This window comes from Plecotus auritus (genome assembly GCF_963455305.1).
Source record: "Plecotus auritus genome assembly, chromosome: 6".
Lineage (NCBI taxonomy): Eukaryota > Metazoa > Chordata > Mammalia > Chiroptera > Vespertilionidae > Plecotus > Plecotus auritus.
The window spans coordinates 93419834-93440339 of NC_137773.1; the positions used below are offsets into that span (position 1 = coordinate 93419834).

Consider the following 20506-nt stretch of genomic DNA (forward strand, 5'->3'; position numbering starts at 1 on the left):
GATGCTCACAGCAGCCGCAGGGTGGATGCACCCACAGCAGAGGAGTTCTGGCTTGGCCCACGGTGCCACGCCGCCTTCATTAGCATCGCCTTCCATTGGGCCCTGTGGAGCAGCATAGTCCCCTGGGGCCATCTCGACAGTGTCCCTCTCGTGTAGGGTCTCCTCCTGTCAGGAGGGGCTGATCTGGGCCGTGCAAAGTTCTTTCATCAAGAAGCACGTCCCAGGTTATATGTTGGAACCCTAATTTTAACCACAGACTTTCCTAACATAGAGCCCAGTGGTTACAGACATAGGCTCTGACGTCACTCAGACCTGGGTTTGAATCCTGGCTCTGTTGTTTCTCGTGCCCTTGGGTGAATCACGACAGCTCTCTGTGCCTTGCTTCCACCTCTGCAAAACGGGGATCATTTTACATATGCGCCCACCTCGTGGTGGGCTAGTGCTGGAAGCCAGTGGAATTACGTCTGGTTTCTCTGGATTGGAACTGGGATGCCGACTGCTTGCCCGTGTAGAGTGGCAACTTGTCTACATGGTGCCTTGGCATAAATTAGGAAATGATGCCCTTGTTGGTGGGGAAAAAAACTAGTAAAAGGCGCCCCGCTCTGGGTGAGAGCCACCCAGCACCTGGGACCATGGCCCAGAAAGCAATGGAGTTCCACTCCTTTTAGCCCGCAGGTTCATCAAATGACACTGCATATATCAAATACTTTTTTAAATGTTTTAAAATAAGTGCTTTTAAAAATTAAGGGGGGTTGTTCCTATTATAATAATGAGCAGCCTCTGTGTGTCCTTTCTTCACCATCAACCATCCCCAGCCTCCCGTGGGCTCTGGGTTCCCTCAGAAGCATCTGGGAGGTGGGGGGCCTTCTGGGTAACTGCTCACGGCCATGGGGCACCTCTCTTTGTCTCCCCAGGTTTACAAGTCGTCCTGAAGTCGATCATGAAGGCGATGATCCCCTTGCTGCAGATCGGCCTTCTCCTATTTTTTGCAATCCTTATTTTTGCAATCATAGGGTTAGAATTTTATATGGGAAAATTTCATACCACCTGCTTTGAAGAGGGGACAGGTAGGTCCAAACATCATAATGTGTTTTTTCCCAACCTTGCTCCCGTTTATTTTCCTCCCCTGGGGACAAGCTCCTGGGATGGCTCTGCAGGGTTCGCTTCTCCGGGAAGCTTCCAAATGCACTGCAGGCAAGACGGGGCATAGCAGCACTCCAGATCTTGTTGTTGCTAGGGCCTTGCTTTGGGGTTCCCCAGAAGCTGTCCCAGGCATAAGTAGTTTATTTGGGAAGTGGTCCCAGGAAGGGCCATTGGGGGCGTGTGGAAGTCAGACTGGGAAGGGAAGACAGCTCGTAAAGGGGTGTTATCAAGCAGATTACCACTGTGGGCAACCGAGGCTCGGTCCCATTGGGGATCTCGGGGAGACAGCAGAGGACACACACCGCAGCACCGTGCCCCTGAGGAGCGAGGGAGCTGGGCACTTGTTCACTGACTTCTGCCCATTACTGCTGAGGACGGTGTTTTCAGGTGGGAGCAGGCAGGGCAGGTGGCAGCAGGATACGGACAAGGTGCCTGCCACCTCTGCCAAACTCCCTGGCAGTGCCCACAGCCCACGCTGAGTCCCAAAGCAGGAAGAGGAAGGACCCCCTGGCCAGAGGTCTGATTGCTTTCTGCGTGGTGACCTGAAGAAAAGGAGAACGGGGGATGACTTCTACATGTGCCTAAAACTCTCCACCTGGGAGTCCTGGCACTGACCAGTCAGAACAAGGTCCTGGTCCCTCTCCTTTCCACACTGTGTCATTGTCAACCCCTTAGTGGCTGGGGCAAGAGGTATGGGTGTGGGGCCTGCAGGAGAAAAGCCAGGAGGCACCCCCTGGGACTCAGCTCGGAGTCAGCAATGTGGCAGGGCATTGTCCCCACTATACACACTCAGGGACCCAACAGCTTCCAGATACATTTTCCGTTAAATCCCCTGCTGCCAAGAACCAACTGGAATCGCATAAGGAGGGACGCCTGTGTTTCAGGATTTGGACCACTGGCTGTCTCCACGCAAACGGGCTGAATGGCAGCACTAGTCCTGGGTCCGGGGCTCCGTGAATTGAAGGAATGGGCAGAGCAGACGGTGGAGCTGAAAGAGACCCCACGTAGGAAGGAGAGAGGTTGTCGGTAGGACTTGCTAGGAGAAGATGCTGCCCTGGAGAGCCTTCCCACCCACCTGCTCTGCCGTGACCCCCAAGCGGCTCAGCCCCCTCCCCTGTAGGAAACGTTTATTTGAGATGCTTTTTTTTCCCTTTTTTTTTTTTTAATTCTTGCTCCTCTTGTCTCCTTCTCTCCTGAGCTTGTGAAGTTCACTCAATATGGGATGTCCTAATTATTTCTTTCCCCGATGAAGAAGGTGCTAATTGAGGCAGAGCTATTTCTGCGCCTGGCCTCATCACCAGGCGGGAATTCGGGGAGAGATACAGGGCAGGGTCCCCCGGAAAAAGCAGCCAGGAGCAGAGAAACCAGGACATCTGGGTCCTAGATTTGGTCAATTTGTTGGCTTTTTTTTTTCTTTCCAGCCAAGAAGACACATAACGGGCTTGGGTCTGAGTGGGGTTGTGAGGGGACAGGCGTGGGTGGGGCCACCAGAGGTGGGAAGCCTCTGTTTAGGAAGATGACTGAGGAGCTCACGATGGAAATTATAAGGCGTGTGAGTAAGAGACAGATATATACAGACACCCAGGCAGCAGGTTAATTTTAAAATATATTTATAACCAAATTCCTCAGACTCTGGACGGTTGCTTTTCCAGAAGCAGCGCTCCGAGTGTTTCATGACGGGAGGCAGGGAGTTGAGGGGGATCGGGATCAAGAACGCCACTGGGCAAAGCCGCTGAAGATAGACAAGTTTTCAGTTGCATTTCTTTGTCATCAGGAGCCCGGTTCCTATGCGCCCAGCACCGTGCTAAATGCTCATAGAAACACAAAGATAAAGTGGAATACTACCCGCTTTCCAACAGCTTCCAAAATAGTTTAAGGAGACAAGTGCCCTCCTTTGCAACCAATTCATAGTAATGAAAATGAATGCAAGATTTTATCCCCATGCTATGAACATGGGAGAGCTACCGTAGCCCTGAGGACAAGGAGGGACCAGTGTTCAGTGGGGTAACACGGGTAGGAATGGAGCCAGACTTGGGCACAGGGTGAAGGCAGAAGGTTCCCAGTAGGGGCAACCTTCCCAACAAAAATGGTTCTCATCCTATCTAATAAAGAGGGAATATGCTAATTGACCATCATGCCCTCACAAAGATGGCAGCGCCCACAGCCAATAAGGAGGGAATGTGCTCAGGTAACCAGGGCCGGCCGAGGCTTGTGTTGCCAGCAGTGGCAGCACAGAGGTGTGATAGGGGTGTTGCCTTCCCCTGATTGCCGGGTCGCCTCCTGCCCCTGAGGTCTACCAGACTGTGATGGGGGCAGGCCAGGCTGAGGGACCGCCCCCTCCAGTGCATGAATTTTCATGCACTGGGCCTCTAGTTTTGTATAAGAGCCAATGGATTTTTTCGCCCTGCCCTGAGCCTTATGTTTAAACCATAGCCCCTCCACCAGGTCCAGGGTGAATGGGAAGGTGTTTCCAGCCCCTTAAACTAGTGACGCTTCTGAGAGCAGTGGGCATTAGTTTGCATGACTTCGAGTTTCTGTTTAACTCAGCTTCAAAGGCCAGTGAGAGGCCTGCATTCCCTGCTGGTTTATGTCCCTGTGCTGAGTGGAGGCTGGAACTGTGCGCACAGCCTGGAGCACATACACTGAGATAGGTTTTCATTTAGTGGGAAGCCTGAGTTTACACACTCCGCTGTCTGTCTGTTTTCTCGGTGGGTAAGGTCCCTCCCTGAAAACCTTCAGAAATGTCACTCCCTGAATAGGATCCTCTCACGTCTGCCGCTCTGGTCCGCTGGGGACACGCCCGGGACGTGTGCTCCGCTGACTCCATGTGTTCACACAGGCATCTCTCCCTCCCGATCAGCCCCTCGGTTTAGACCTGACTGTCAGCCCCAGCCCACCTTTGCCAAGAAGCTGTCTTTGGTTTCTAGCAAAAGGCTCATCCTTTTGCACGTGTCTCTCTACTTGTGGCATTTTCACAATCTGCCTCCTGCTTTGGGGGGAGAAAGCTTAGCTCCTGTGCCTAAGAGTAAGTACTGTGTGTACTGGCCTTCATTGCCTCCAGAACAGCTCCCTGAGCCCAGCGCATCTCAAGAGAAGAAAAAAAAAATCAGGCTACAGAAGGATAACACAGTGTGATGGACAACGTTGCCCTAATGGAGTCTGGAGAACACTGCACCCAGCTACCTCACAATGCACACAGCACATTTACCAAAGTTGACTGTATTAGGGACCATCGAGCACATCTTGACAGATTTCAAAAGACTGAATAATACAGAACATATCCACTAGCCACAATGCAATTAAGCTGGAAATCGGTAACAAAAAGACCATGCTAAATGTGTCTGGAAATTAGGAGACATGGTTATTTGTGGGCAAAATAGTGGAATGTCTGAGATTTTCTTTAAAAACACTCCAGTGGCAAGGCAAAGTGTGGGAAGGGGATATAGATAAAACAAGAGTAGCCCTGAGTTGATAAATGTTGAAATTGGTGATGGGTACATGGGAGTTCGTTATACTACTCCATTTTACATATCTCTGACAAGTTGTTTTTTTAAGAGAAATACTTCTTGGTTATCTCTGGGTCAAAGAAGAAATAATAGTGGAAATTGCCAAATATTTTACCTGAATAATGATGACACTTGACAGAAGTAACGGCATGCAGATAAAGCCATACTTAAAGAGTAATTTATAGCTTTAAAGGAAGTTTATTCACCTAAAAAATGTAGGAAAAGTAATAAAGCTTAGAGAAGAAATTCATGAAATAGAAAACAATGAATAGATCAACGAAGGCAAGTGTTGGGTTTGTTTTTAACAAATTTGATAAATTCGTCCCAATAGCCCTTTTTTTTTCTTTTTTCAACAGCATTGCCTCTTCCTGGGCCCCTACTTCTCAGAGCTTTTTTCCCAGGCCCCTTCTCCTGACTTTTCTCCCCTTCCCTTTCACAGATGACATTCAGGGTGAGTCTCCAGCTCCATGTGGGACAGAGGAACCCGCCCGCACCTGCCCCAATGGGACCAAATGCCAGCCCTACTGGGAAGGGCCCAACAACGGGATCACTCAGTTCGACAACATCCTGTTTGCAGTGCTGACTGTTTTCCAGTGCATCACCATGGAAGGGTGGACTGACCTCCTCTACAACGTGAGTGATGAGGGCTGCAGAGAAGTGGCCCCCCGGGACCAGCCAACTCCTGAGGCTGCAGTGGGGGGACCCTGAGCCAGGGAGACGGCCCAGGGACAACTCAACGTGTTCCCAGAAGAGCAGGCCTGAAGCTCGGGCTTTGAGGAGGCGGGGGCTTGGGGGGGTGGGGGATTGATCATCCTCAGAACTCTTTAAGTAGGGAAGGCCCCTCGGGACATGGGAATCCAGAGGGCACACGGATGTTGAATATTTTTTCACTGTGCAGGTGTTTAAATATAATTTTAGATTTTTTAATACAGGCACTTCACCTTGCTTCATTGTGCTTCACCCATTGTGCTTCGCAGATATTTTTTTCTTTTTCTTTTTCTTTTTTTTTTTTTTTACTAATTGAAGGTTTACGGCAGCTTGCTTTGAGCAAGTCTGTTGGTTTAACTTGTAAAGAAGTCATTTCTTTAAACTCTCACTAAAGTCTGGGACAGAAAAGATGGATGATCAGGACTAGGAGAGCCCACCTCAGGTTTTGGTTTTGGTTTTGGTTTTCAGTTTTACGGAGGTATAATTGACATACGACACTATCGTTTGATGCAGCATAATGACTGGGCTTACATATATTGTAAACCGATGACCACAGTTTAGTTAACATCCATCCCCTCATATAGTTACCCAAACAATGGTCCTTTTTCCTGCGACGGGTACGGTTAGGATCCACTCTCTTAGCAACTTTCTGGGGTCCCAGACAGGGGTGATAACTAGAGGCACCGCGTTGTACATTACATCCCAGTACCTGTTTATCTTGTCTGGAAGTTTGTATCTTTGACCAGCTTCACCCAGCTCCCTCTCTCCTGCCTCTTGGTAACCACAAATCTGATCTCTTTTTCTAAGAGTTTGGTTTCTTTTGACTCCAGGATAAGTGAGATCATACAGTATTAGTCTTTCTCTGGTTTATTTCACTCAGCATAATGCCCGCAAGCGTCATCCACATTGTCACAACTTGCAGGATTTCCTTCTTTCTTATGGCTGAATAGTATTCCACTGTGGTGTGTGTGTGACATTTTCTTTACCCATCCATTCATTGGTGGGTACTTAGGTTGCTTCCATGTCTTGACTATTTTGAATAATGCTGCAATGAACATGGGGGTGTAGATATCTCTTCAATTTAGTGTTTTCATTTCCTTTGAATAAGTATCCAGAACTGTAATTACTGGATCATATGATAGTTCTATTTTTAATTTTTGAGGATAACAGCCTCACCATCACTTGTCTCGTTTTTTTGATGATGGTCATTCTAAAAGGCACGATGTGATGCCTGATTGTTCTGCCTCAGAGATCCTTACCTTGTTGAGCCACAGACCACTTTGTCATCTGATGATTTTTAAGGTATAAATTAAAAGAGATGGGATAACAAAGGAAGCCAAATGAATTGAAATTGTTACCAAAATATTTTTTAAAACAGATTTGTGAGCCGTAGTCAGTTTGGCTCAGTGGATAGAGTGTCAGCCTGGGGACTGAAGGGTCCCAGGTTCGATTCCAGTCAAGGGCACATGCCCAGGTTGCAAAATTGACCCCCAGTAGGGGACATGCAGGAGGCAGCCAATCAATGATTCTCTCTCATCACTGATGTTTCTATCTTTCTCCCCCTCTCCCTTTCTCTCTGAAATCAATAAAAATGTAAGTAAATAAATACATATCTTTGATGCAGTTTTAGACTTTATAACCCATTGCCAATGGACCTGGTGATGGTTCAGAGAAATCCCGCTATTTCATGAGAGTATTAAGCTCAAAAGAATTTGTGCAGTATCTGTAAACTGTATGCGATTTCTGGTGGTGCCAAGCGTCACGGTTCTGTCCAGACAGCTGCCTCCCTTCATAATGGAAGAGAATGCCCATCTCCTGTGGAAATTTGGAAAGTGAAGGATTCACGTTGTTCTCTACAAATTCACAGACTCCTTGAATTCTATCCTCAGGAGTCCCCAGCGTTCCCCCTCTCCCCCCACCGATAGTTGAGACTAAAGGACTCTCACAAGTGACTTCTTCAGTCGCTGGGCCTAGAAACCCTCAGAGGAGGTGACAGTTTAGGTCAGTGGTCAGCAAACTCATTGACAAAACCTTAATTGACTAATGAGTTTGCCGACCACTGGACTAGACTAAATGTTACCGTGTAGTTGGAAGCTGTGAGGATTAGGCAATTGTGGCATATTGTGTGCAAAGAGGTAAAGGGTAGTATATGACAGTGGTTGGCAAACTCAGTCAACAGAGCAGCAAACCGAGGCTCACGAGCCACGGTTTGCCAACCACTGGTTTAGGTGATAGGTGGGTCCTTGCAATGGGATTAATGCCTTCATAAGAAGAGACACCGAGACCTAGCCAGTTTGGCTCAGTGGATAGAGCATCGGCCTGCAGACTGAAGGGTCCTGGGTTCAATTCCGGTCAAAGCCTCATGCCCAGGTTGTGGGCTCAATCCCCAATTGGGGGCATGCAGGAAGCAGCCTATCAGTGATTCTCTCTCATCGTTGATGTTTCTATCTCTTTCTCCATCTCCTTTCCTCTCTGAAGTCAATAAAAATATGTGTTTTTTTAAAAAAGAGAAGAGACACCAAGAACTTAGTTGTGTGTGTCTGTCTCTCTGTGTCTGTCTCCTCCTCCTCTCCCTCCTCTTTCCTGCCTCCCTGTGATTTCCTGTGTTTCTCTCACTATTTCTTTCTCCACTAATGTTAATTAAGAAGGCAACAAAATGGTGTTTAGTTGGTGATTAGAAACACATGCCCCTTGACAAATGATCGCTAATGGTTGAAGCCGATCTTGACCTAAGCCCTTTTTCATTCGTAGATGTTCATTTTGGCCAATATCAAAGCATCAGATTTGGGGGGACTATAAATGACATTTTCATTCAGCGAGCCTTCGTTGAGTGTATCCTGTGTGCCAGCACTCCTGCAGGCACCGAGGATGTGCAGTGAACAGAGGAGGCCAATCGCTGTTTGAGGGAAGTTGACGTTTTAGTGGGGGAAACAGGCAATCAATAAGATAATTAAGAGATACATATTTTTATATATTTATTTTTATTTATAAAGGGCAGATAATATCTTAAATGGTTCAGGCTCTGTGGGCCATGCAATCTCTGTTACAACTACTCTACCTTCTGTCTTAGCATAATATCAGCCACAGAGAAAACACATCATGCATGGGCTTGGGTGTATGACAACAAAACCTTAATTGATAAAACAGGTGGCTGTGGTTTGCCAACTCCTGTGTTAGAAAATGATTAAAGTTCAGGAGAAAAATGAAACAGTAGAGGGGTTGTGGATCGTCAAGGTGAGAGGATGCAGCTCTTCTAACAAGACCTGAAGGAGATGAGGAGGAGTCATGCATGTACGTAAGAGTAGAGAGACTGAGGCCAACGGGACAGTCAGTGCAAAGGCCCTGGGGCAGGAGTGAGCTTGGCATTTGTAAGAAGCAGCAAAACAGCCCATGTGGCTGGAAGGGAGTGAGTGAGGGCAAGAGGGAGCTGGTGAGTCCAAAGATGGTGACAGATATTGCACAGGAAGAGACACTATAATGTGTCATTCAAACCAGGACAATTTTGAAAATAAATGGGGAAAGGAGGACTCAAAAATATTTAACAGGCATTGCATGAACCTATAACAGGTATAAACTGGGACATGCAGCCTTCCTCATGGCCACTGTGGGCCTTTATCTCTTTCACCATCAAATCCACCCCATTTTTATTCCATGTACTGTGGTATTGGGTGTTCTCCTGAGCTGAGTATTTTTTTTTTACATCCTCTAACCATGAATGAACCATGCTAAAAAAAAAAAAAAATCAGAGGGAAATAAACCATAAAACAGAAGGCACTTAAGGATTTTACTGGGACTCAGCCATTAATTGGTTTGACGAGTATTTATCGAGCGCTTGCTAAGCACCAGGCGCCACGCTAGGCACTGGCAGTGCTGGAACGAATCAGTACCTCCCCCTCCTTTAAGGCTCTCACGGGCCAGTCGTTCTAAACATAAAGTACTATGTAAGCACAGCCAAGGGGTGAGATCGGAAAAAAGTCAGTTATCGGCCAGAGTAACAGCCTAGCCCCAGCCGTGCCATCCACACTGTTTGTGAGCCAGGCAAACACACTGCCTCTCTCAGCCTCCGTTTCCCCATCCGCTAAGCGTGGCAGTCGTAGGAATCCAGGGGTGTTTTGTCAGCCCCCAGGGTTCTCTGAAAGCGACCGTGGGTGTCCCACCTGCCTCTCAATTCCTGGGAATACAGCCTGATCATTGGAAGGAGAGATAAATACACTTCCCAGTCATTGGTATTATTTAAACAATCCACCCTCAGGTTGACAGGCATTCCCCATGCAACCAGCACTTAGTGAGCAACTACTGAGTGCCAAGTCCTGTTCTGGGCACTGGGGAGTGGGGTTTTAGGGAGCAAAGAATCTGTAAACAAGTGGATGCGTAAATCGACAACTGATTCAGTGTGGGAAACATGCTGGAAAGAGAATGAGATGCTTGGTTGTGCTGAATAGAGGGGGAAACCTTTTGCCTGGGACCGTGGTCGGCAAACTGCGGCTCGTGAGCCACAGGCGGCTCTTTGGCCCCTTCAATGTGGCTCTTCCACAAAATATATGGCCTGGGCAAGTCTATTTTGAAGAAGTGGCATTAGAAGAAGTTTAAGTTTAAAAAATTTGGCTCTCAAAAGAAATTTCAATCGTTGTACTGTTGATATTTGGCTCTGTTGACTAATGAGTTTGCTGACCACTGGCCTGGGAGATCTGGGAAGGTTTCTCGGAGAGGGGGTTCCTTGGAGTTTAAGGTTGAGTGATGAGGAGGAATCAACCAAGCCAAGATATAGGGGAAGATGGGCTCCAGGCAGAGGCTCAGAGAACAGAAACAACTGGCTCATTGTAATCTTTTTTATATACTTTTTATTGATTTCACAGAGGAAGGGAGAGGGAGAGAGAGAGAGAGAGATATCAATGATGAGATAGAATCATTGATTGGCTGCCTCCTGCACGCCCCACACTGGGGATCGAGCCAGCAACCAGGGCATGTGCCCTGACTGGGAATCGAGCTGTGACCTTCTGATTCGTAGGTCAGTGCTCAACCACTGAGCCATGCTAACCAGACTGTAATCTTGAACTTTACCTTTTTGGGTACCAATTTCTCCATCAGATGTACAGGAGATGTCTTTTTTTCCCCCACCTGCCATTTGAGATCCATATAAGGGTCAGTGAGAAAGTGATATTTGAGAAATACATGAAGGAGATTAAGGAGCAAACAAAGGAGATGCCAGGGTGTATAAGTCAGGAAAGCTAGGTTATGCCACAGAAACAAACATCCCCCAGAGTTGCCAGGGAAGGAGAAGGGGGCTCTGCTTAACGTGGTCACTTGGGACCTACCTCATCATTGGAGCAGCCACCACATAGAACATTTCCACTTGCTGCCCTAGAAGGAAAGCGAGTCCTAGGGGGTCCCACACTGACAGTTCAGTGGTCTGGTCCAGAAGTGATACAGGTATTTCCACTCCCTTTTCATTGGCCATCACTTACCATGGGGCCCTCGGCTATCCACAGGAAGACCAGGAAGGGCCATCCAGCCACATCACCGGAAATAGGTTGCGACAGTACTAATGGGAAAAAGCGTTCCAGGCAGTGGAACTCTTTTAAGCTTTTGGAATAAAGACAAGACGGTCTTGAGAGCATGTCCTTCTCGGTATTATTAATGATTTTGACAAGTGAGCAAGTTTCCCAGCCTTTTCCTCCTCACTGCACCCAGACTCATGCACAACCCACCCTGAACTGCCCAAGTAGATGAGACACAGGAGGGGCGGCTGTATCCCCCACATTCTGTGCTGTCACAGAACGGCCGTGGCAACGCCAGGCTTTCTGTTTTGGAAATGTATTTCCCATTTTGCTCCTGAGCAAACCCCAGGGAAAGCCCACCTCCTACTTAAAAACCTCTGCCAACTTCTTCATCAGTTATTGGACCCAGAGCATGGGAGTGAATAATTAGAGCTAGATTTGGAAGAGAACAAGTGTCTCTAAAATCAGGCAGCGGAACCCCAACCCCCAGGGAGTGAAAAGCAGATGATGGAGGAGGAGGGAGAGGAGGGACCATGTCTTGGGATTGAGGATTTGGGCTGTGTAGGGAGCTTAGACCCACCTCTCGTTCGGTTATTCATCAGGCATTTATTGAACACTGCCTGCCTGCCTGGCAGTGTCCTAGGGCAGTGGTCGGCAAACTGCGGCTCGCGAGCCACATGTGGCTCATGAGCTGCGGTTTGCTGCTCTGTTGACTAATGAGTTTGCTGACCACTGACCTAGACTCTCGATTCCAATAATTACAGGCTGTTGTTGTTCCTTGTGGTTAAGCCCCTATCCCAGTGGTTGGCAAACTCATTAGTCAACTCGCGAGCCGTGGTTTGCCGACCACTGTCCTAGGGAATGCAGCAGGGACAAAAAGTCCCTGGCCCTTGTGAACTAACGTTCCCGCTGGGGAAACGGACAGCATGCAGGAGAAATAAACAAGGAGATGCACCAAGGGGGGAGGGGTGGGAATAGAGCAGGAAGTGGGATTAGAAATGAAGGGTGCAAGTATAAAGAGCCATCAGGGAAGGTCTTCCTGAGAAGGGGACATTTAAGCAGAGACCTGAAGGCAGTGAGGGAGGAGTCATGGAGGAATCTGGGGGAAGGACATTTCAGGTTGAGGGAACCACCTGTGCAAAGGCCCTATGGTGAGACTGTGCTTGGTGCCTTTGGGGAGGTGCGAGGAGGCCACGTAGCTTTAGCAGAGTGATGGGGAAGCCAGATGAGAGGAGATGAGGGCAGGGTGGTGACTGGGGGGGACTGCACCTCTGCCTTTTAGTAGCTCAGTAACTATTCATTTTCTGTGGCTGCCATAACAAAGGACCACTACAGGGTGGCTTTAAAACAACAGAAATGTATTTGCTCACAATTCTGGAATCCATGTGTCAGTAGGGCCGAGCTCCCTTGGAGACTCCGGGCAGAGTCTTTCCTTGCCTCTTCCTGGCTTCCCATCGTGGCTGTCGACCCTTGGCATTCTTTGGTGTGTGGCTGCTGTACTCCTCAACTTTTTAAACAGGGGGCCAGTTCACTGTCCCTCAGACCGTTGGAGGGCCGGACTATAGTTTTAAAAAAAAACTATGAACAAATTCCTATGAACACTGCGGGCCCGGGACGAGTCGGCTGCTAAGCAGGAGAGGCAGCGGCACCCAAGCCGGATAAATGTCCTCGGCGGGCCGCATGTGGCCCACGGGCCATAGTTTGAGGACGCCTGCTACCTTCATTGTCACATGACCATCCTGTCCCCTGAGTATCTTGTCTTCACCTGGCATTTCCCTCTTAAAGGGATAACAGTCATATTGGATCAGGGCCCACCCTCATGACCTCATCTTACTTAACTTGATGGCAGCTGCAAAGATCCTGTTTCCAAGTAAAGTCCCATTTACAGGTCCTGGGGGTTAGGACTTCAACATATCTTTGGGGGGAGACACAGTACAACCCACAACTGCAACCTTGGCTATGAAACCTGAGCTCTCCATGCCTCAGTTTCCCCACACAGAAAACGGGAAGGGGTTCGTGAGAGGATCAAATGAGCTCAAGCAGGCTGAGTACCTAGCGCAGTGGGTGTCTGTTATGCTAAGCAGCAGGACCTCGTAAGCCTAGCCTATCGGGGAGCTAGGATGTGGGTGGAGTCTGAGGTGGGGGCTGCCTCGGCCCCCCACCTCCTCCCGGCCGAGTAGGGGCCTCGGCCTACTCTGTCCTATTGCTCCCCCCTGACCCGCCACTCTGTTCCCATCCCGAGCCTGCTTCTCCCGATGGCCCAGACTTTTTCTTCTGTTGGCCGGGGCAGGCTCTGTCCTGCCTTGTGTCTAGCCTCGTTCCTCTGACAGTTCTCCTGACAGAAACAAAGCATCAGACTTCGGGGCTTGTTAGAACCAGGGCACAAGCTGGGGACTGGCACGTCATTGTCCCCAAAACCTGTCAGTGTCTGTAACGATGACTTTTTGTTAGGTTGGTTTGGTTTCCATTTTTCTTACTGTTAGACAATACACATAACATAAAATTTACCATCTTACCCATTTCTCAGTGCCCTGTTGAAGTATCCTCCATCTCCAGAACTTCCTCATCTTCCCAAACTGAAACTCTGTCCCCATGAAACACTAACACCCTATTCCCCAGCCCCTAGCACTCACCATTCTACTTCCTTTCTCCATGCGTTTGACTCCTGGGGACCTCATGTAAGTGGAATCATACACCATTTGTCCTTTTGTGACTGGTTTATGCCACTTAACACAATGTCCTCGGGTTTCATCCATGTTGTAGTGTGTGTCAGAATCTCCTTCCTTTTTAAGATAAAGTTGACTTTCTTTAAAAAAAATTATTCAAGTAAAATAAACATACAGAAAACCCCACGAATCATAATGAGGAGCTTGATGGATTTCCAGGAAACAGCAACTTCTGAGACTCAGAAGCCCCCCTTTCCTGCCCCCACCCCAGTTGTCACCCCCCTGCAAAGGGCGCCCCCTCTGGACCTCAAGATCATTAACTAGTTTACCTATTTTTATATTTTGTATAAATGGACTCTTACATTTGCCCTCTTTTCTGTCTGGCTTCCTGTGTTTGACAACGTGATGGGTGGCAGGCAGTCACTGCACCATATTCCACTTATTTCTCCTCTCCCCTGTTGATAAGGATTCGGATGGTCCCCAGTTCAGGATGATCATGAAGATCATGTGTGCCTTTGGCAGGTGGCAGGCTCACACTCCCAGGAGGGGAATTTCCAGGTGGTGGTGAGGTACATAATTAACTTAGTAGAAATCTCCAACCCATTTTTCAAAATGGTTGTACTATGAATTATGGGTTGAATGTGTCCCCCACAAAAAAAAAATCCATATGTTGAAGTCCTAACCCCCAATGTATTAGAATATGACCTTATTTGGAAATGGGGTCATTGCAGAAGTAGTTAGTTATGTTAAGGTAAGGTCCTTAGGGTGGGCTTTAATCCAGTATGACCGCAACCTTATCAAAAGGGGACATTTGGACGCAGACATGCACACGTCATGTGAAAATGAAGGCGGAGATCAGGGCGATGCCTCTGCAAGCCAAAGGACACCAAAGATTGTCAGCAAACCCCCAGATGCCGCGGGTGGGGGGGAGGCCTGGCAGATTCTCCCTCACAGACCCCGGAAGGAACCAACCCTGCCAACACCTTGAGCTTGGACTTCGGGCCTCCAGAGCTATGAGGCAATAAATGTCTGCTGTTTTATGTCACCCAGAGTGTGGTTCTTTGTCAGCAGCCACAGGAAACTCATACACCGTATTACCCTCCCATCGACAGCACAGGAGGGTCCCAGGTCTGCCGTAGACTCACCTGACAGTAAAGGACCAATGATGCTTTAAATTGCTGATCATACTGTTCTCTGATGATTGATCAGCAATGCTTTCAAGAAAAGATCTTAATCAAGGGGGTAGGGCGGGGGGGGCAGGGAGGGCAGAATGGAAACAGTAATGTAAATGGAGCCACTTTAAAGTGGAACCTGAGCTGCGATGCTGGGGAACTGCCTTGCAGGTCTTACGTCTCAGATCTTGGAATGTTAAAACCAGGCAAAATGAACTCTGGGCTGGGCCTAAGCAACTTTGTTTTCCCAAATAACTGTTTGCCAGGGTGACAAGAACACAGATATTGTGACTTCTGGACTGATGAAACTTCATGGCACCTCTTTTCCTACATAAGACAGAAAGAATCATCTCTCTTCCCCCGACTTTGTGGTAACTGTACCACATAGCAAACCAATGGACACTTCTGTCCCTCAAGATCCAGGGATTTACGATGAAAAGGGGTGTTTGTAGCTCAGCCCCTTGTGATTTTAATGTCCCTGGTATTTTTGGCAGCTACAATTCGATAATTAAATTCTTAATTAGAACATAGGTATAGGCTTTAACTAAATGTTTCGGTTGCTTCAGTTGTCACGTAGCTTATAGTCAAAGATTAAGAGAGCATGTTAGTCCCTAGCTGGTTTGGCTCAGTGGATAGAGCGTCAATTCTGATGAAGGGCACGTACCAGGGCCTCATGCGGGAGGCAACCAATCGATGTGTTTCTCTCACGTAGATATTTCTCTATGTCTTTCCCTCTCTCTTCCATTCTCTCAAAAATCAATGGAAAAATATCCTTGTGTAAGGATTAACAAAAAAAATAAAATTAAAAATAGAAAAAGAAAGCATGTTAGTCATGTTCTGAGAGGCTGCCTGCAACATGGGTTCCAGGAGAAATGTATAAAAGTACACTTTGCCTGAGAAAATAGGAAACTGTAACTAGTTAAGCACAAAACAATGATAGCTTAAACAGTGGCCATAGCCACACGTCTAGTTTCTGCTTTAAAGATAACGCCATGGTGCGCAATCATGAGATACTTTGCAGAATCTCGGTTCTTCAATGTAGCTAGCACCCCTTGTTCTCACATATAATTTTGTGTTTCTGATGTACTGATTTTTGTCAAGCAGGAGATAACTCCAGGACCACAGGAGAATTCATAAGTTTGTTCTGCAGAAGGAGTCAATGCTTTTAAGAAAGTTGCGACCAGCTGCTGACGCCTAGGAGTCTGATACACAAAGGCCTTATCGATGACTAGAGAAACACAGATTCTCTCTCAGCTCCCTGGAACTCCTCCTCCTCTACTCCCTAGCTGCATAAAAACTGCCTACTTTGGCTTTTGGGGGGAGTGAATTTGAGAGATCTTGCTCTCCTGTCCTCTTGCTTTGGCTAAATAGAAGAAACATTTCTCTGTTGCCAAGCATCAGTGTCTATGTTTTGGCCTCCTAGCACATCAGGTACATGAACCTGAATTTTGGGAAATGATTTGGTAACAACATGGCAATGTCAGTCTTTCTATCTTTTTTTTTTAATTTAAATAAATTTATTATACATCGAGTTAGTTACAGGGTAATGTAGTGCTGTTGGACTAGCAGCAGGCTCACCAGGCGGCTGGCAGAGTGAATATACACAGGTGCATCTCTGCATAAGCACAAATTCCCCAATCAAAAGTCTCCCAAACTGAACCCATGGCAGATTGGGGAGGGTCTGGGCACCTTATAGAAATGTTGCCCCTTCTATAAGCTTGCTTCCTTTACACATCAGCTCTTTAAAATAGGATTCCATATGTAAAGTGCCTATTGACACTTCTGCAGAAAGACAATCACTCCAAAAGAGAGGGAATGGGCGTTTTTCTCCCCGTGGAAAGTTCTTTCCTGATGTATCAGTGGTTCTCAACTCTCAGCCCTGGCACATCAGAATACTTAAGAAGATTAGGGAGAGAGGGAGATGCATGATAGCCACAAAACAGAAACGACCAATGTCCACCATGAGAGGAATGGATGAACAGGTTGCAGCACATCCATGCATTGCAATAGTAACAGCTACTGATACACACTTGAAAGCATTGGCTGAGTGAAAGAAGCCAGCACTGGGATATGTACTGTATGATGCCATTCATATGAAACTCTGTAGAGGAAGCAAAACTAACCTATACAGACAGAAAGCCGATTATTCGGTGTCTAGGTCTGGAGGTGAAGACTGATTGCAGAGGGGCCTGAGGGATGCTTTGTGGTGTGGATATGTGGCTACGTGTAAACATGTGTCATAACATACTGAAGTGTACACTTAAAATGGGTGCCTTTGCCTGGCCGGTGTAGCTCAGTGGTTGAGCATTGACCCAGAAACCAAGAGGCTGCTATTCAATTCCTGGTTAGGGCACACAGCCAGGTTGTGGGCTTGATCCTCTGTGGGGGGTATGGAAGAGGCGGCCGATTGATGATGTTGCTCTCTCGTCGATGTTTCTATCTCTCTGTCCCTCTCCCTTCCTCTCTCTCTAAAAAATCAATTTAAAAAATCTATATTATAAAGAGGTAATATGCAAATTAGGCCATGACTCCATAATGGGTCACCACCAGACAGGAGGAGGTTGCGCATGCAGGTGAGGCCCGGAGCAGAGACGGAGACAGAGGTGGGGGGCCTGCCCAAGGCGGTGCGGTGGCTCAGGCGGCCCCGGAGTGGACACAGGAAGGGGGGCCGGGGGGCGCTGCGAGTCAGGCGCAGGTCCTGGCCCCCTGCAGCACAGGTCCGGCCTCCTGCGGCACCAATCCGGCCTGACTCCCGCGGTGGCCAGTGCTGCGTGAGTCCGGTGCGGGTCCCAGCCCCCCACGGGGTGCCTCCTCACACGGCGGGAGGCGGGGCGCCTCCTTGCGCAGTTTCAATTGTGCGTGGGCCTCTAGTATTTAAATAAAGAATGATCCATGGGAATAGCCGAGTACTTAATAAAAACCTTAAAAATGTTAATAAATAAATAAATAAATAAATAAATAAATAAAATGGGTGCCTTTAACTGTATGTAAATTATACCTCAATAAAATTTATTTTTTTGAAATATGATATTCAGGATCTACCAGAGACCAGTTATCAAATTCTCTGGGCAGGGGCCTGGCCATCTGTATTACTTGGACATTCTCCAGGTGGTAATTATTTGTAGCTAGTAATGTGAACCGCTTAGTCTTTCTCATGTTAGCCTTTCTGCTGGGCAACAGCAGCACTGAATGTGCTTTTAAAGATGAGCTTTTAAAGCCATGTGTGGGAGCCCCACATTCTGCAGATGCCACAGAGCTGGTTACCCATCAGCTCCCCCTCCTCTGGCTGCTGCAGCTGAGGCTTCCTCGGCCCAGAGGTTAAGTCCACGGGCTCTGGGGCCTGGATCAAATCTCTCGTCCACTATCTAGCTCTGTGACCTTGGGCTGGCAATTTTGTCTTTCCGGGCTTCAGTTTCCTCAATTGTAAAATGGGCATGATGATAATATAGAGGTATCATGAGGATTAAATTATTAAATGAGCTAATGTAAATAATGTTCTTAGAAGACTCCCTACTACATAGCAAGTACTCTGTAAATGCTGGGTCTCTTGCTCGCTCTCCTTGATTTTCTTCCCTTGCTCTTACTTTCTTCTTGCCACAGTGTTCTCTTCTCCATATAAGAGAAGAATGTTCTATTTGTGGACTTCTCCCCTGTTGAAAATTGAGCTGGGTGCTTCCAGGAATGTTTTTGTGGCTGACATTGAGGAAGCAGAAAATAGAGGAGAGAAACACTCGAGGAAAAGGCTCACAGCCCTGCTGTCTGGCTTGGTGATTTAAACTAGCCGTCAGACCCCGCCATCGCGCACCTTCTCTAAGGGGAGAGTGGCTGTGTCAGGGGAAAAGGAAGGAACCAGGGTTCACTTCTTCATTTTGACAGACTTTGTTTTTTCCTTCCCCTGGAGTCTTCTGAGTGTCATGCTGGTTTGTAGGTCCTGTGAGTTCTACATGGTTAGGAGGGGACTTTGTCCTTCCAATGGTACCTCTGGGTTCCTCCCACTGGTCCGTCCTGTGCTCCATTTACCTCTCTGGGCTGCCAGGCTCCAGAGCTCCACGGGTTAAAGACATTTGGGAAATAGAGAACCAGGAGAACCAGGACTCCCCTACCCCAACCTGTCCAGTCAGACCTGAGTCCAACTCAGTGTTCACCTGCCTTCCCTCCTCACCTCCCACAGAGCAACGATGCCTCAGGGAACACTTGGAACTGGTTGTACTTCATCCCCCTCATCATCATCGGCTCCTTTTTTATGCTGAACCTCGTGCTGGGTGTGCTGTCAGGGTAAGTCTTTGCTGCTACCCCATCCCGCTCTCCTGGTCGTCATCTTCCCAGGAAGGGTCCATCAAAGCTTTGTTTTCATTCTCTCCAGGCAGGGAAATTCTTCCCTTGCTTTGGGTTAGCCAGACAGTTATTAGTAAGCCATGTATAGGTGTGTGGGTTGTGCAGAGCTGGGGGAACCCATAAAGGGACTCATGGGGGGCTGAAATCCAGCCCAGACTTGACTCACCACATGGTGTCCCTGGCATTGAGCTACCTCTTCCCAGGGAAAGGGGAGCTTCTTCCAATGCAGACTTCTCATTCAGAAGGTTTGCCCAAATGTTTCAGACCTACAACACAAGAAAATTATATAGAATTTTACTTTCTATAATTTACCAATAAACAAACAAACAAACAATAGGTTGGTTTCCCCTTCCTCTGTTTTCCAAATATAAAATTGTAGCCTATAGTCAAACATGCATTTTTATGATACATATTAGAGGCCTGGTGCATGGATTCGGCCTGGCCTGGCCTGCGCCCTCTTGTAATTCGAGACCCTTCGAGGGATGTCAGAGAGCCGGTTTCGGCCCAGTCCCCGCAAGCCAGGCCGAGGGACCCCACCAGTGCATGGTCAGGGCTGGAGAGGGACCGCAGGAGGACTCCAGGGCGTGTCCAGCCTGTCTCACCCAGTCCCAGCAGCAAGCAAACCTAACGGTCAGAGTATCTGCCCCCTGGTGGTCAGTGCGTGTCGTAGTGACTGGTAGAACAGGCGAACGAACGTACGGAAACTTAGCATATTAGGCCTTTATTATATAGGATTGTTCCATATCCCCAGGATTGGTTTCTTTGGTTTAATCATAAATGAGTTTCAGTTTTCTTACCAACAAGAAGTCTGGGACTGGTTTGCTCCATGGTGCCATCAGGGACATCAGTTCCTTCTAGATTTCTACTCTGACATCCTTACCGGAGACTTTCAGTTTTATTCACAAGATGGTCATCCTACTTCCAAACGGGAAGAGGAAAGAGGAAACAGGATGGGGTGGGGCCTTACCTGGGAAGTGAGGCTGCTGGTGAAATCATCAGCTTGTGTCTCATTGGCCTAACTTAAAACAGAGCTGAACATGCTCTGAAGCCAAGAGTATGGAGAATGAGGATAGAGTTTGCAGCCAGCAGTGGTTAACATGGCTGGTTTCTGGCTTTGCTCTTTTCTCCGGCTCAGTGCAGTTGCTGGGAAATGTGGGAAGCCGGCCGATACCCATTCCTAGAATATTCCAGTTTTTCTCCCAGAAGACCCAATTCCACTTGTTAAAATCCTCTGCCCTTCAGAAACTTACACTCCCTAAAATTTCTAAAACAGCCAACTCTGGCTTGTGTGTGTGTGTGTGTGTGTGTGTGTGTGTGTGTACATTTTGTGCTCCTACAGGGAGTTTGCCAAAGAAAGGGAGCGGGTGGAAAACCGGCGGGCTTTTCTGAAGCTGAGGCGGCAGCAACAGATTGAACGAGAGCTCAATGGGTACATGGAGTGGATCTCAAAAGCAGGTGAGGCCCTTTCATCTTGGGGC

At 47.9% G+C, this 20506-nt stretch overlaps 1 protein-coding gene across 3 annotated transcripts in view; it reads left to right on the forward strand.

Annotated features, from left to right (window-relative positions):
* CACNA1A (calcium voltage-gated channel subunit alpha1 A) overlaps positions 1-20506 on the forward strand; it is a 309019-nt gene that overhangs the window by 182629 nt on the left and 105884 nt on the right. For all 3 annotated transcript variants that reach the window (XM_080671827.1, XM_080671829.1, XM_080671828.1), the window contains 4 exons: positions 915-1067; positions 5089-5282; positions 18865-18968; positions 20368-20483. In XM_080671827.1, coding sequence (XP_080527953.1) covers positions 915-1067; positions 5089-5282; positions 18865-18968; positions 20368-20483 — 567 coding nt within the window. The remainder of the gene's footprint in view (positions 1-914; positions 1068-5088; positions 5283-18864; positions 18969-20367; positions 20484-20506) is intronic.